The 17,820-nt window shown below is 39.4% G+C and overlaps 2 protein-coding genes across 2 annotated transcripts in view; one reads left to right on the top strand and one right to left on the bottom strand.

Annotated features, from left to right (window-relative positions):
* khdrbs2 (KH domain containing, RNA binding, signal transduction associated 2) overlaps positions 1-10,563 on the bottom strand; it is a 42,170-nt gene extending 31,607 nt beyond the window's left edge. Inside the window, exons 1-2 of the mRNA XM_026356194.1 lie at positions 10,350-10,563; positions 1,483-1,610 (exon numbers count right to left, since the gene is read on the bottom strand). Coding sequence (XP_026211979.1) covers positions 1,483-1,610; positions 10,350-10,440 — 219 coding nt within the window. The 5' untranslated portion in view covers positions 10,441-10,563. The remainder of the gene's footprint in view (positions 1-1,482; positions 1,611-10,349) is intronic.
* Positions 10,564-13,593: 3,030 nt separating this feature from the next.
* On the top strand, positions 13,594-17,670 carry si:dkey-103j14.5 (isoaspartyl peptidase/L-asparaginase). The gene is made up of 7 exons (XM_026355920.1): positions 13,594-13,668; positions 14,109-14,305; positions 15,433-15,575; positions 15,765-15,928; positions 16,196-16,314; positions 16,439-16,549; positions 17,016-17,670. The coding sequence occupies exons 2-7, from the start codon at positions 14,119-14,121 to the stop codon at positions 17,222-17,224; spliced, it is 933 nt and encodes a 310-aa protein (XP_026211705.1). The 5' UTR covers positions 13,594-13,668; positions 14,109-14,118; the 3' UTR covers positions 17,225-17,670.
* Positions 17,671-17,820: the final 150 nt, after the last annotated feature.

Genomic DNA, 17,820 nt, shown 5'->3' with positions numbered 1-17,820 from the left:
AACTGGCTCAACTGGGATTTTTATAGATCTAAAATCAATTTAATAGAGTAAGGAATTCCTGAACACAGCTTAATTACTTAGTCAACACTGATCCTGAGGAGGAAAATTGATTTCTGTGGAGTGTCCCGAGGGGCTCAATGGACTACAGTGCATCACCTGCGCACCTGAGGTGTGGTTAGTTCCTCTACACTTCCATGACATTCACTGATCTCTTCTCCTACTGTAACAACTCAGTATTATACACTTAAATCAAAAGAGCTGCTTGCGTGTCATGAAACAAGCTGTTTCTGATGGGGCTGAACTCAACACAGAGAGGGACTTGACTCAAGAGTGCGCAGGACAAAGAGTGGAAAGTGGACACTGACAGTGTTTTGTTGAGGGTCTCTTCTGAACACTCACACTGGCAGCGACAACAAGAGGGAAAGTGACCAGAAGTGATTCATTTCAAATCAGAGACAAAAAGATCATAAAAACGTGTTTAGTGTATTTTTATGCTAATAGCAAACTGACAGTAAAGTGCAGACTTAGTTTGAAAGTGTTGGTCTGAAGAAGAAAGAGGGCACAGCAGGTTTTATGCGACCAGAACCGCAGCAGCAAAAGCATAAAAAGACAAATGTTTTTAGAATATGGAAAGTGTGGCATAAATTAAAAGCAAGTAAAACAAAGGAACAAACATAGGTACTCTTACCCATATTCCCATGGTGGTATCACTTTACTAGTCTGACAGATCAGCTTGACCATATCTTAAAATTAGTAACATATGCTGAAGATACTGTATAGACGTTTTTATGGTGGTAGTATTAGTATATACTTCTTTTGCAGTGCAGGACAAATCAATCAATCAGTCCACTATGTGGAAATATATTCTCTTGCAATCTATTCTGCTACACCGATGCCATTATTCTCGGCTGCTTGTTGCATGGATGTGTGAATGCAAAGTCAGTGGAGCAACTTTTCTTGATTACAGTGGCACTAAAGCCCTTTGGTTCTCCACAAGCAGCTGTGTGTTGTTGCTTTGCTGCTTGATGGAGCAGCCTCATTAGGCTACATTTCAAACTTTGTCAGTACTGACATTGCATAACTCAGAATACCCTGTACTGTGTCATACCGTGATTTATGGTCACTGTTCTTCACTGTACCCTTGGGTGCTTTAGTGCACTAAAAACTTTGTTTTTTGATGACTATATCAAAATAAATAGAAGCTGCCAGATGCCTTTCTATGGGCCCGTTTCAGTGGGATTTTTGGTGCCAAAAATATTGTGCAGAAGATAGAAGTTAGAGAAGAAGAAGCTCTATCTAGCAATAGACAACTACAATATCACACGTGTTTTCAAAGGCTCTTCTGGCGTCTTGGAGTTCAAGTGGAAATGCTGCAAATTCCCCTTTTCTGGTCAATTTCTTGCCACAGAAAATAAAAATTCATACTCCAACAAAAGTGCATTGTGCTCTTCTAGGATAAGAAGTGGCCGTTGCGTCTCTTACCTTTGGATACTGTTGGACTGGAATGAGCACTCTTTCGGAGAGCTTGATATTTTTATTGCTGATGATATCTAAGTATTTCTTCGTGTCGCCATCTTTTCTCAATTCATCGCCTTCATACTTTTCAATCTCTGCAAAAAAACAAAGTAAAAAAAAAATAAAATACAGATAAGAAAATAATTGATTAGTTATGTAGTTGAAAAAGCATCAAGTCAACATCAAGTGCACTCTGGAACCAACTGCAGCCTGGCAATCAAACAGTGTAATATTAGGCTGGGGACACATGAGGAGAAATGATTTAACTATGAAATATTTTGCCAATTATTCTGTAAGCTGTAAATATACAAACGTAATGATATGTGATTATCTCGCCGACTCTTTATACGTCCTTTACAGCCCTGTAATTCCTATGGAAATAACATCAGAGGCAGTAACAGTAACACTCCATACAGCACAGGACCTAAAGGTTGCATTAAACATACAAATACATGTGATATATTTACAGTGAAGAGTCATTTGAGGTTAGATTAGGTTAGTTTAAATAATTAGATTAGAGAGACTGTCATTTTAGGATCATATTGTCACAACAAGTTACAAACTGCTGAATCTCCTCTAATAACGATGGGAATTATAGTAAAAAAAACTGCACACTAATCCTCTTGTGTCGTCCCTGTGTTACTGCAATAAGATGCGAGATGAGAGGTGGATATTACCCAGCCAGTTCCACCACTCTCTGAACACCCTGAACGCTAATATTGCTTGATTGATGCAACTCAGAGTGATTTTGCTCAAATGCAATCCATTAAACGCTCTAGAAATCAAGCTTTTTTTTTGCCTTGATAGGGATAAAGACATTTTCTGAACAGTACCGAAACAGTCGCGGGACAGAGCTGTAACGCAAACACACTTAGACAAATAAATGCCAACATTTGTTATCCCCGAACAATGCATTGTTTTTAATTAAGGCATTTTTCTCTTCTTGGAAATGTTCACTCAAGAAGAAAGTTGGGTACGGTCTGAAATAAGTACCCAGTGAAGTGTCCTTCTGAGACTTTTTCTTTGACGTGACCTTCTGAACATCTATAACTCCAGCTTAATGATGCCTCTGTTCCAGGCGGCCCCAAAATTCACTCATTATAGTTTCTAATGGCCAGTGGTTCCAGTTTTACTCCATCAATTAAGGCCTTATGTCTGATATTGCTATTGTCTGTGAAATCACAAAGGACAAACTCCAACAGTTTGAAATACACCAATTTCTTCCAGCATGACACAATCTCTCTGATTGTGCCTGATTGTCTGAGGAAGATCGTTTAAATTGGAGCATGCTGTCTGCACTTTTTATTAATTTATTTATTTATTAACATTTTTTTTTTTTTTGGCAGCTTCTCCTTGAAACGACTCTGAGCAAAGCTGGAAAACGCTCAAAATTACGGGTCATCAAATGTAAAAAATGCGAAGTAATTTTAGGTCATTAAGTATGTAGAAGACGGTGCCAGATAGAAAGTTAACAGCGATATTTAAATGAGGAAAAGTTGTATTCTTCGCTTTTCAGAAATGCTCTCTAGAGCCGCAGAAGTCAAACACTATATTTTTGTATCATTTATGCTCCTGTCAAAAACATACAGATGTATTTTCAAATGTCCCCCAGATGATTGTAATGGAAAGGCCTGCATCATTTCAACCCTGTGTACACTCTGAATTGGTAATTCTCACTCCTATCACTCTCACTTGCGGGCTCAGACAATGCCTCCTCTTCTTGCTGAAATTACATATAAACAGACTGGAAGGCTCCCTCCGCCCTGCAACCTTTTACGTCCACCAGCACAGCTGATTTACACCTGCCTATGTGACACTTCACACAAGACAGGTGTCCCAGGATAACAAGGGTTTACAAAATCTGCCTTTTAAAAATAACATTTTGCGTGGTTCGCCTGAGGTGTGCTAACGTGTGAGTGTTTGGAACTAGCTGTGATTTGCATATAGTAGACAGGATGCTGTATAGTGTCAATCTGAAAATATAAATACAGTGTACTATGCACACTGCGTAAGAAGGAAAATGTGTTTGCTTGCTGTGATCATCACTTTTGAAACTGCCATTTGTAAACTCTCTGAATGCCATCCTGTCGACACAGACCTCATATCAGCAAATGTTTCTACAGTGCGTTTCTTTCTGCAAGGACGGGAAAAAGTATCACTTTTTTTTTGTCACAATTACTGTAATGCTGCATCTTGAGATCCTCACAGGTTAATTTTGAACTTTCACATGGAAGAGAATTTGTTTTGGTTTATGAGTATTTTAATTGGGAAGGGTTTCGCTTTCAAGAGGGTGAAGTGTTTATCTCATTTGAATAAGCTAATGCTTTTATCGCCCATGAAGGTGATTATGCTCTGGCCGAGTGCATAATGGTGCATACCTTTAATCTGGTCTCCAGCCTACTACTGAAGTCAGACAAAGATTGTGTGTGAGAAAGAGAGAATGGTTGGAGAAAGGCAGAGGAGATGAAGGAAATGAGCTCACAACAAATCTGGAAAAAAAGAAAAATCACACCGGTTTCATTGTTGTTAAATATGTGGCAAAGAGCAGCAGGAGCCTAAAGATCAGAGGCGCGTGAATGTACTTTGAAGGTCACTGATTTGAGTCCTCACACAGGATGAAAAAAGTCTTGTTGAGAGAGCTGAATGAGTAAAACACTTTCAGTGACTATTCCAGTGCTCTTGATCCCCTCTGTTGCGCTGCCCAAACTGCTTCAGCTGAGCTGCTCAGCGGCCAAAGGAAAATAAACTGTGGTTGAACTGGGCAGCCACCAGATAAATGCACCACTGTGGGAGTTAAGAGACAAGATTTTGCTGGAAAAGAGAAAATTTGCTCAGTCAGCCTGCAAAGGCTTTAGGCTAAATACACATGCTTTGGTCAGTATGCAGCGACATGGTGCACCGACACAGGCTGAGGAACACAAAACAGGACTATAATTACTGTAAATACGTAGTATTTCCTGTTAGAAACCCAGTCAGTGAGGCTGCACAAGTCAGTGCTCCCTTAGAGCCAGTCCCAAGCCTGGAAATGTGGCGTGGGTTGCATCAGGACTGGCCGAAAGAACAAGAAGTTGTTCGTAGTTGTCATCACATTTGGAAGAATTTTGATTTATTCAATAGAGATTTTTGTGAAATAACTAGTCGCCCTCAGTAAATGAGCTGCACCGTTGGAAAACATTTAGATCAGTAACTGAATACTCCTGCTGAACAAATCGTTTTCCCATTTAGACTTGCCATGAATACACTTTTGTATTATAGTGGACTGATTAAGGGGAATTTGTCATGATGCACAATCAAGCAAACTAAAATTCAGTGGAAGCAAAACAGCAAAAACCTAAATGTTCTACATTTATGTTTGGGCTTTTATCAGTAAATAGCATGTATACAGTTTAATAACATAAGAAAAGGGGGAATGGAAGCTGCTCCACTGTGGGAGATAGAGTGTTTACTGCTTGGCCGTTCGGCCTCACATCATAGCTTTATTGGATTTCAGATGGTGTTTACCATACAGTCCAGCAAAACATGCGGTTTGTTCTCCGGCAGGGATCAACAGAGAAACACGAAATCGGGAGAAAACACAGCACATTAAAATACAGCCATACAGTGATTACACGATTCATTATAATGAATCCAATTAAAATTGAAATCTTTGAACATAGGTTTGATTAATCTCCGCACTGCCGCACTGTCATGCCACACAGGGAACTGATGAGATAAAGCAGAGCATGAAGATGAATATTAGCAATCCCAGCAGAACAAACCCAGGGCGTCCTCTTTTTATATTCCTCTCAACTTTGTTTTGCAAAACTGGCTTAAAGACGGAAAACCTTGAAAACTGCAGATAACAAATTACAAGAAAACAAATGTGAATTGCCAATACCCACTGTTAGGTGTATTCAGGGTAAGTCACTGCTGAACAGCACTTTCCGTTCAATCCCTAAAAATGTATTAGTATATGCTTCGAGAGTCATTGCATTGTTTGATATTAACACAAAAAACTGGGTGATTAGTATTTTCTATGTTTAATTCCACTGTAGGCAGCGATGCCAACTGCAGTAGGACACAAAAACAAACAAACAAAAACAAACAAAAACAAACAAACCTCTGTCAAGTGCTGCCATTAGTCAGTAGACTGCAAAATTATTCACTGATTCCTTCTACCCACTGAACAGAATAAAACCAATGATGACTTCACAATGGGAGCAAAAATGAATCAATCCAATTACTCTCCAATAACTGATTGCTTGTTCACATAAAACACAGAAAGAGGTAGTAATGGCACTCCACTTGGCAGAGTGGACCTGGTGGGGAGAATGGACTACTAGACGTGCAATTAGCTTCGGCCTTTTTCAACCCTGGACTGATGAATTTAAATTCACAGGGTGGGAAAATACGTGGGACTGCGAGGCCGCAAGCTGTGCTTTTAACTAAGCAGCACTGATGCAAATTGTATTCAGTTGTTGACATAGTGATAAAGTGCTAAATCTTCAATCTAATTATAATGCCATCTTCAAATTCTCCGCTGAACGTGTGATGGAAAGTGAAGTGAAAAAGTAATTACTATTCATACAAATGACATATTAAAAAGCAAGCAAATTATACACGCTTTAATCAAGATGGCGGTTCAGTTATCATCTATTTATTTTAACTGCTCAAACCACACAAAGTATGGAAAAAAAAACTCCACAATATACAGAGATTTGTTTTCTTTTTACATTTTTCCCTGCTGTTTGTTGTTAGATGTAGCATTCTGGCTGTTATTCACAAATCTTATTACCAGTGTGAATACAATATGATTAACAATTCCCCATGAATCAGATACAGTATAGCTCTATATTTATATATATATATATATATTTATTATTTATATATATACATCCAGTCGCTTTATAGCACTTCCTGTTAAGAGTAAAGTGGGTCTGGAGCTAATCCCGGCTAAAAGTGTGCAGCCTGTGATGTGACTGCAATATTAACACTATTATAAAATGATTAACATCTGTATATAGTTTTACAGAATTGGACTTGATGTATGTAAAGAAAGAAAGAACAGAATAAAGCTTATTTCCTGAATATCCAATCATTCTACAGCTATATTTGATTTGATTTGTTTTGTTTTAAAAATCACAGGTTATTATTTCTCTAGACCTGTCCTGCCATTTGTGAACATTCTTGAGGCACAGTAATACAATCTGCTATCTAATATCTATTGTCTGGGTGCTGCAGCTTGAGCTCATCCTCTCATTTCTGTTGCATGAAACGCTCATGACCTTGGAATTTAATCTCATTCGACCCCTGAACTCATTGTAAGTCACTCTTGGTAAGAGTGTCGGCTAAATGCTGAAAATGTAATGTCTCACTTTCCTCCGATGTAATTTTCGTGTCCTTTTGATAGGTCAAACCACATGTTGTGGTGTTTATCTGCTGCTACGAGCCGGGTCACAGCTGGATGCTGCGCGGGCCATCTCATGAAAGGTAGGCTGAAAATGGGAGAAACAATTCATAAACAAGAGACACAGGTTAAGTAAAAACTCCCTCTGCCTGCACTCTGTGCTGAGCCATCATCCAAATCAGTTGTAACAATATAAGACAGGTCTTTACTTTTTAAAATACTTTCTGTCTGAGCAGACAACTCAAACATGTTTCTAGTTGTATTCTGCATCGTACTAAAAGCGACGAGCACATTTTCTGAATATAGAGTAAGATTTCTGTGTCACTCATGGAGATCTACCATTTCTAGCATTTCTTATTATTGCTCTCTTTGTTAACAGCTGCCTTTGACTAATGCTTTACACATGTTTGTGCATTGTCTAATTTAAAGTTACCAAGTTACCCATGACTTAAGTGTCCTGGGTCAAAATGTGGCATGGCTTGTTATTGACAGATCCTTGGTCGAGCATCTTCATTAGCCTAGAGTATGTGTCACCGGCTTTACCAAGTAGTAATTAACCATTGGCTACTTCATGTCTTTTTGTTCTCTGAGTGTCAAACCACAAGAGAAATGACAACTTGTTGAACCTGGTGAACATGATGTAGGTACAAAACTCACTAATATGGTGTGGATTAAAGGATGTTCTGTGGCATTTCACGACAAACAAAGACACTGCAAACACTGAAGCAGTATGTTTTTGCTCTCTTTTGTTTAACTGAAAGTGCTGATGCTCCTCCATATCAACAATACCCATCTTTTATTCAGTGGTTGTTTGTATAGCCACTTCTGAGGGCGTTTCTATATTCTGTCAAAATAATAAAAGTGATCTACTGTATGCCATGTCGTGGATAAGTGTTTTTTACTTCTTCCTCTAAAAATGAAACGGTCACACACTCCAGCTCCAGCTTTACCACTAGCCCTCTACCTGTCCATCAGCCTGCTCACTGCCTCTTTGTATGAATCCCATTGGTTTTCATGGCAAGTCCAGACCGTGCGTCATATAGGCGAGGCTTGCAGAGAAAACCGCTGGGATCTATTAAAGGCTTCCTCCTTCCTTCCTCAGCCAGAGGAAAATTAAAGTGTGAAACATGAGACAATCGACTTTTATCTGTCAATCTGAGCGATCATTAAGCTCAGTCTGCACTGAAAAGAGTTGACTTTGAGTCCAAGAGGGGAGCAGTGTTGGGAAATTAAGTTAGAAACTGGCTGAAAGCTAACATGTAAAGTTTTGAATGAGTTGTATTTCTTGTGTATTAGACACATTTAGTCAAATAATCTCTGCTGTTTTATTATGTCATTCATTATTAAAGGATATAAGAAGCTCAAATAGAGAATCCTCTCCATCCACTGGAGCAGCTTTGTCCCAAACGGCTATAAATCTGCTCGAAGAAAGACAAATGAGGCAACATAATTTAAAGACATTACTAATTCATTTCATAAATATAGCGCTGCTAGCTGAGTCTATGGTAAATCCATGTTATGCTGTTTATGATGTGAATAATGCAGGATTACATGCTTTGCTATTCAGTGATGAATAGCTTTGAATCTATAAATCTGTAAACACAGTTTATCTTGCTGTCCACTGACTGACAGCAATGAAAGCAACTGCGTGAAAGCGGTTTAAATTATGAACATTATTTCACACGCTGCGTTTTAGAGTTGATGTTATGAGACACACTGATGGACGCACAGCTTATTATACCAATTGTGTATCATTAGTATAATAATATGTTTTTTTGACCTTGCAAACTGGATTATTTTCACAGAAATACATAACTCCTGTACAGTTTATTATGGTCTATTGTATTGTTTTGTATGATACTGAGCTGTATTGTAGAAGGCTGTATTAGGGAAGTGCAAGTAACACAGAAAGGTATCTGCTAGCAAATCACAAAACTACTTTAAGACTTTAAAAAGTTCATTTACAAGTGGAAAAAAAAAAGTCAGTAAGTGATTGCATGTTTTCTGGCTATGTGAGTCAGCCTTGAGTGAATTTTGGCAATGTGTACTGCATGACAGATGATCCCATCTGCATCACAGTTAGCGACAAGAGCGCGACTGTCAGGTGCCTCATCAACACATTTCAGCAGGAAAGCTCAAGGGGCAAAAGCATCAGAGCACAAACACCCTGTCCAATCAGAGCGTATTAATCTAACACAGTCTAACTTTACCTCCCTTAACAAACATGTCAAAAACTGGGAGAAAGTACTGTTCAGTTCAGGCAGGAAGCCCGGGCTTTATTTGGGCAAAGAGTACGAAATAATCAATAACATGAGCGTGGATAAGTGGACAAACAAACTGTTGATCGTTATTAGAAGAACATCACAGTCTTTATTTCTACCCGTATGTAGTGACACTCGAAGCTTTGTCAGTGTTATTTTTTTAGGATTACACTCCCGTCTCCACTGTGTAATCAAGATTAGGGCATAGCCTGGAGAATTGCAAAACGCTACAGTGCATCCTTGGACATGCTGAGTTCTTGTGTTTGCCTTGCGACGCTAAGTTTCCTTCATTCTCCGTGTGTGAATGAGACCAAGGCTACCTGCAGTATGAAGACGTACTTTATATGCTGTAGGCTGAACATGATTATATTGCCCTGTTGGACACATTATGTCAGAACAAAGACTGCTGAACATCTGTCGTAATGGTGTTGAGTCTCTCCTGTGACCTTGGTGACGGAGTTAGTGTAAGTGTTGGAGTGAAGTGCGGCTGATTCTTATGCTCAGTTTAATTCTTCTAAACAGGGTATAACAATTTGACTCTCCTCTTACAAATTATACTAGTATTTAAATTTCACCCTGCACTAAATGTCTTAGGTGGAAATCCTACAATTATCAGACAGATGATGATATTTAGTGTCAGTTTAGCCAAAATGCAGCTTTTTCTTCTCTTGTTCTGATAAAGACTCCACAATAATACAGTTATTTGGTATAAAATGAGTGTTTCCAATAAATCCTGCTCTTCCTCTGAATACTGAATAGACAACAGCACAGTACACTGTGTACATGTGAGATTTGGGGGCCACAGTTTAAATGCAGTGACTCGTGCAATAAGGATAATTGGTCATTTTCACCCCTTTCTCGTCCTGAAGCCATGGAAAGAACTGCTCTGTGGACGTTTTCACTTCCTTGGTATTACGCGCCACGCTTGACCTTGGAGGGCAGTGGGTTAGAATAAGTAAGTGATGATCAGCTCACTTTGCGCGCTTTACTTTCCGTGCACGCTGCTTTCTTTCACTTAATGCCTCAGGAAAAGTTCAGCACTGGATTAAAAACGTGCAGCACGGTGGATCCAGTGCCTTAAAGCAGGGGCAGGGTGTTGAAATAAGCTCACACTGGGTTTTCAGTTTTAGGCAACATGGTGAACACCACAACGCCCAGAGTGGATTAAAAAGAAAAACCTCACTTACCTTCTGCGAGCAGGCGCACCGCATGCACATAGGAGGGGTCCAAGCAGTTTTTCTCGGCCACCAGTTCAGGTAGGTACTTCTCCGGATGCATTATTCTCACAGCAGCCGTGCAGGTGAGACGACGGGAGCGCTGAGCGTCGGAATGCAACTGTGAACCTTCCCCGCTCCCGCTTGTCGGCAGCTGCTGTCTCTCAGTCTAAATGAGCACCGAGAGCAAAACCACCCTCCAGAAGAGAAAAAAAATATATATAAAAACTAGTTGTCCAAGGTCCCCGAGAGGCTCGACCGACGGGTGAGTTGGGATTCAGAGGTGTGAGCCCATCTCTGCCACCGCTGCCTGCTGCCTCTCCTCGGCACCCCGCCAGACTCTCAGACTCACTGGGTCTGCAGAGCGCGGAGCTCCCCGCCCCTCAGCTACATTATTGGCCATATTCTGGGAACTGGCGCGGCTGGAAAACAAAGACGATCCCCGCTGAGCGCACACCAATTGGACACTGTGCTCAGAGGGGGATTGATGGAAAAAATAAATAAATAAAAAAAAGTTGAGCTTGCACTAGGTGGGGGCTGATATGTTCCTGCAATCATCCCACTGTCTTATGAAAATCTATTCATTTGTACTTTTGCAGGCTATCAGCTGTTCTTGAAAAGCTGATCTACGGCTCAGATACGACGCAGACAGTGTCACCGTCCACTGGGAAACGTTTCTTATCCAACTGATTGAGCCAGGGCAGGTCCCAGTGGACAGTGTGTCTCAGTTAGTTTCCAAAGTTCACTGCTCAGTGATGGATCACTGACTGAACACAGGACTGTGTGTGTCGCTGTCCGTGGTGCTGAACACTGGCTGCACTACTGGGATCTCTCTGGATGGTGGTTCACACACTATGTGGAGACATCTACAGTACGTGTTTTCTAAAGGACAGCGTACCACCAGAATCAGCATCATGAAGTTGGTTCTGTCTTTGGGCTCCTTACAGTCCTCCCTCACTGGACACTTCACCCATTTAAACTGTATGAGGTGTTGCAAAGGAAAGGAGCAACACCGATGCTTTTATTTCTTGTTTCCTTTGCATTGTACTTTGGATAATAAGAAGCCTTTAAGAGTGACCCCTGTTTATTTCTGCATTCTGTGATTTAAAACACACATAAATCCCATTCACCATCATTCGGATTATATCTCAACACATACTGGCAAAACAAAAGTGTGGTCTTTCCAATGCCACGTGCCATATTTGCTTTATTTTTTACAGCACACATGCACACTGTATGCACACAAGGTTCTCTGAATCTTAAATGTACATGCCCCCTCCTTACTTTTCATGTCAGGTGAGTGATTTATTAGGTTCCTTCTAAGCAATGTCAGCGCTGTCAGTAAGGTAACCGTGTATGTTTGCATGTCATATGAAATGTCTTTCCTGTCCCCTGTGATACTGACTGGAATCCTAAAGCCTGTTTTACCCACTTTGCTTAGAAGAGGCTGTTGAATGACCAATTCTAGCTCTGCTTGACCTTTAGAGAGTTTCTGAATTCACTAATCAGAACCATAAGGACTGTGAAGAGACACTGCGGTCAAGTGAATGAAAGGGCATTTTGATTTATTTACTGTTTAAATCAGAAGCCTTATCACAGTACGTGTGATCAGACAAACTATGTTTATTTTTAAATAAAATATAGTACTTTAAAGTTGCTGAATGTATTGAAAGGGCTAAATGTATTAATAAATATTGAAACAATTTACAATTTGGTTAATAATCAGGTTTCAGGGCCTGCAATACCCATGCAGATCTGTTTTATTTGCCATTTAAGGCATTATTTTATTTGCCCTTTTTTTTCTTAGTACATCTCAATGAATTTAGAACACTAATCCATCTTATTTGATATCATAACCTTTGTTAATTGCAATGCTTGCTCATTTCTGAAATGCCAAAGTGGCCTAGAAGGAGCCATTATTGATCTTAACTCCATACTTCCTTTTTTTAAGTAATAATTAATCTTCCTGTGAGATTAGGCACACCTGTATTTTTCTTTTTACTCCATAGTCTAAACCAAGTCAATAGAGCCTTGTTGGTCATACCATACAATGGACTTTTCACTTCAGTCTCATGAAGGAAATATTTAATGACAGTCATGATGTGGGATGATGTACCTGTATGAGAGAAAAATATTGGGGGAAATCTGTAGAAATATTTTGTACATTCAGTTGTGTGTTACTTTGGACTAAGACTATGGTGGCTGACGCTCTACAGTGGCTTCTTTGTGTATCAATACTGAAACCTTTCAGGAATGGGATGGTTTCTTACAGCCCTCTAGTGGTCAACATGCAGCATTGCACATTTCACTGCTACACCCACGTGATGCAGGTAAGACTCCAGGGTTTCATTTGTTTTTGTATCAGCTTACAAAACAGTTTACGTGCAAATCAAGAACTTTATAGTCAATATTACTGCTTTTCATATCTATGAATGCATGTGTGCATACGGGGTACTTGTAGATTAATCTAACCTGTAGTAGAAGGTATAGTTGCCTGCACATAAATATGGACACTAAGGTTGTGATTTTCATTGTAATTAAAACAAAATTGGGAAAAAAGACCAAATAAATGCTAGGATGTTGTAATAATCTATTTTATTCTAGAAACACACAGCTTTTATTTATTTATTTTTGGGAAGTGTGATTTAAAGCCTCCAATTAATGTAAAATGCTGCAGCTAGAGTTGTGACTGGAATTAACAAGATATAGCCTATTTCTCCTACATTAACATCTCTTCATTGGCTCCCTTTAAAATCCAGAATAGAGTTTAAAACACCTCACATATAAAGCACCTAATAATCGAGCTCCATCTTATCTTAAAGACCTCATAGTTCCATATTTTCCCAGCAGGACACTTTGTTCTCAGAGATCAGGTTTACTTGTGGTTCCTAGAGTTTCTAACTGTAGAATGGGAGACAGAGCCTTTTATATACTGAGCTCCTCTCTTGGGAAACCAGCTCCCAGTTCAGGTTCAAGGAGGCAGACACCCTCTCTACTGACTCACTCTTTCCTGTCTCCTCTTTCCACTCACCCTGTTTGGTAAAATCTGCTAAAATTAAATGAAATGTTTTTATTAGCCCTGCGTATTAATTGCCATTTGCATGAATCGTGGAGCAGCTGTGCTGTAAGAAACAGCATGGGAATCAAACAGCTCAGGTTTGATTAGTGATTGGTACTTGTCATTATTTTGAAAGGTTTGCCGGAAGTTTAATCTTCAATTATATCGAACTTGACTTGACAGGACTATGGCGGAGCGATTCTCCCCCGGGATGAGGCATGAAAAGTAGGAAAGGTAAGAAAAGTCGAGTTTTTCTATCATTTTTAGCACATGTCGCATGAACCAGCTGCAGGAAACGAATAAGAGACAATCAAAAAGAAACGTCCCGTTGGCAGCACACGTGTCCCTGCGCTTCGGTGGCTGGACGTGGTTCAAGACGTGCATGGATCAGCTGCAAATGGCTGCAGATGGCTGCAGATGGCTGAACAGCTCATCCAACACACACGAGAGAAAGGGGCATACTGTAAAATTAATAATTATAGTGGATTGTAGACAATAAAAGTTGACTCAGTGAAGACTGTATGGTTGTTGTGCTGCAGAGAAACATGAATGTTTGCCTGTAAATGACTACTAGACTCATGTTTCAAAGTTCATTTTTGATCTGAAATCAACAGCTGATAAAACAGTCTCACCTCAGCTGCTTAACCCTCAACTACTTTGTCTTATTCCTGCAGGAACTTAAAGATGTCAGCGGTCATAGTTGTGCATGGGGGAGCGTGGGCCATACCAGAAGAACTGGCCCAGGCCTCGGTGGACGGAGTAAAGGCTGCAGCATGTGAAGGATCTTCTGTGCTGAAGAGAGGAGGAAGCGCACTAGATGCTGTTGAGGCAGCTGTGAGGTCTATGGAGGATAACAGTGTGTTCAATGCAGGTATACTGAACTGCTCTCAATCTGATTTGTGACATACACATTCACACACTATTTCTTTGAGCCTTCTATAGCATTGATTACATGACTTTCTTCCATTGGAAAGTTCTTAACCCAGTTTTAATAGTTTAATCTATTTCCTAAGATGTTTTTTTCCTATACAGGATGTGTATAATAATTATGTACTGATAATTTGCTTAGTGCTTTTTTTTTTTTTGGATGTTCAGTGTATTTATACACTAGTATAACTTATAAAACTTATCGTAAGTTTACGCCATAACTTCAAGTATGGCCTGCATAACAATCAAGATCTATTTATGATGTTTGTGAAGACTTAACTAGCTTATGCAAAATACAAATACAGCTTAAACAACAGCTCCTCTACCTGGTAACACAGGGATTAGTCACTGACCCTCATCTTCTTCCCCACTTCAGGTGGTTTCTGGAGCACACTGTCTCCATCTGCTGGTGCTGACTCCAACATGCATCTAGACTCAATCTAGAGTTAAACTAATGGTCAGCCCAGGTGATAAATATTTCATATAGTCTAAATTGGGCCCACAAACATAATTGTTTTCCAAAAAGAGTGGTTAATAATAAAGTTAAAAGTCAGTACTATTCAGGTAAAACCTGAATAGATTTCATGTATTGTTGACCATGATCACCAACCTATTGCTATGTGTACAGTTCTTACCAGTAATTTGCACGTCAGCTGTTAGCACAGTGATACACACCTTGCAAATTCAACAACTGTATGGTTTTCTTTCCGTGTGAATATTACAACTTATGTACCCAACAACTCCTCTAAGTACAGACATGCTGGACATGAATGATGTATCATTTCATTAGTACTGTGATCTTTAGCTTGTTATTGTACTGCTTTGTCACCACCCTGTGGACTTGTGAAGATGTAGCAGGCGACAAATAATTTAGACGCTAGTAAATGCAGCAGTTTATATCTTTGCACACAGAATTGCCAGGAAAACATATTGCCACCCTGTCATCTTCTCACCCTGACTTTTTATTTAGCCCTTGACTAAGAGTTTACGGGGTACTACGTTTTACTTGTGGAAACACATGCATCGAGCATTGTTTAGGTTAGTTACTGACGCTGTCACATGTGATCACAGGGCATGGATCAACTTTGAATACTGACGGAGAAGTGGAGCTGGATGCCATTATCATGGATGGAAGGACACTTGCGAGTGGAGCTGTGTCTTGTGTGAAGAACATTGCCAATCCTGTGTCACTGGCCAGGGCAGTGATGGAAAAGGTATCAGCTTAAAGACCTTCTTTAACAGAAACGGTAAAAGATTACTGATGGTTGGAAATTCTTGTTTCCCTATTTAGATCCTTTTTTTATGAAGCCTTCTAACAGCATACAGCAGGTACAGGTGTTGTAAACCATCACTAGAAATATGTACATCTTTTTTTACATGTTTGCTGCCATGGGAAATGTCAGACTTCCCACATCATGTTGGCAGACAGAGGTGCCAACCTGTTTGCAGAGAGTATTGGTATGGGCACAGTGCCTGCTGATTCACTGGTGACGGAGTATGAGAGGAAAGAATGGGAGAAACACAAGAATTATGTTGCTGGAGTAATGGAAGATTTTAACACCCAGTGGTAGGTATATTAAAGTTACTCCAAATGTGTCTGCACAGTATCTTGTTAAACTGAATCCCCTTGGTGTTAAGATGAGGAAATTGAAAAAGCATATAGATGCTCTACTGCCCAGCATTACATCTCCCAACACTTCTTGTTTTATGTGCTATTCATTTGCACTATTGAGGCTTCTGACACAAATATGCAGTTCTAAATTTATTTATGTACTACACTATGCTAAATACCATAATACATTTACTTTTGTGATCATATGTTATGTCATACTAGGGCTCATGATACTGTTGGGGCAGTTGCAGTGGACTGCACTGGTAATGTTGCATGTGCAACATCAACTGGAGGAATCAGAAATAAAATGGTTGGCAGAGTAGGAGACTCCCCGATCATTGGTAAATGAAGTCCATTACTCAGACTTTCTCAAGCCGTTAATTTCTTTAGTTTAACTTCTGATAATATATCAAAAAATCATGTGTGAAATTGATGTTTTTTTCTTCACATTCCCTCTTTAATTAGGCTCTGGAGGATATGCAGATAACTTCATTGGTGCAGTGTCGTGCACCGGCCATGGAGAGTCTATCCTTAAAGTCACATTAGCCAGACTCATCCTTTCACACATAGAACAAGGCACGTATCACGCTTTCAACGTCTATAGATTAAGACAAGCTTCACACAGTATAATATAGACTTTACAAGGGGTTAGCATAACTTGTGGTGATCCCTTCTGTTTTTGAGTTAATCATTATTAAGATCATATGGCTTGTATGCAGAGTTAATTTAATATAATTGCATTAAAAGTCTGTCAGTGTTTTTGTTTTCCTGCCAAAGTAGCAGATGACTACAGCTGTTAAATGCTGAATTACTTGCTAGATGAGGGTTTAATGTCAGTTGAGATAAGCTTCTATTTCATAGAAAAAGCTTATATACTGTTACAAACTGTAGGAATCAAAGAATGAAATGCAGTCCTACCTGTTTGATTTAGGTTCACAACTCAATTCAACTTCAGTCAGTATATTATTCTGGCTTTCGGTGACTTGGATTTGTAAGTTTTATTTATTTATTTATTTTTAATTTTCCTTATTCCCCCATGCAGGTAAATCAGTAGCAGATGCTTCACAGATGTCTCTGCTGTACATGGGAGAGCGCGTCCAAGGTGCAGGGGGGGCTATTGTAGTTTCACCCTCAGGACAGTGGGCAGCCACATTTACCACAGAGCGGATGGCTTGGGCAGCTGTGGAAAATGATGTTCTGTGGTATGGATTAGACCCAAAAGAAAGACTGAAGGAGCAGCTTCCCAAATAACAATTTTAACTTTTTTTGTTATTATTTTAATCGAATTGAGCAGCATAGTGTTTGAACTGTAATTCAAATATATTTCTATCATTGTTTAACTCACTTGGTGTGACTTGGTGGACATTTCCTACTGTTGTCTGTAGCCAATTTAACTGAGTTTTTTACTGTCTGAGCTGTGATAACAGAAATTGTATGTACTGTGATACATACATTGTAAAGAAAGACAACATAAACATTGTTATCATATTATATGAAATTATTGGAAAAAGCCTAGAGATCTGTCAGCCACTAGTGCGAGTAGACTACACATTAACTAGTTTTTATCATTGACTGAGTTCGGTATTACACTTTGAACGTGAAAGGATGTCTTTTTTTCATGATAATGTCTAACACTTTTATAGTTTGCTGCAGTTTGTTCACCTCTTTTTATTCTGTAGTTGACAAACTGCAGGACAGGTGGGTCACACCATTAAAAAACATAAAAAGGATGCTTTCTGAATATATTGTCTCACTTGAATATAGAAGTAATTACACCATCAGTTTGAACCAGCATTCATTGTCTTTGTATGTATGATCCTCCTTTGTTTTGTGGTTTTCAAACCTGA

This window comes from Anabas testudineus, chromosome 15 (genome assembly GCF_900324465.2).
Source record: "Anabas testudineus chromosome 15, fAnaTes1.2, whole genome shotgun sequence".
Classification (NCBI taxonomy): domain Eukaryota; kingdom Metazoa; phylum Chordata; class Actinopteri; order Anabantiformes; family Anabantidae; genus Anabas; species Anabas testudineus.
The sequence above is the reverse complement of the archived record's forward strand: the minus strand, read 5'-3'. Positions and strand labels throughout refer to the sequence as shown.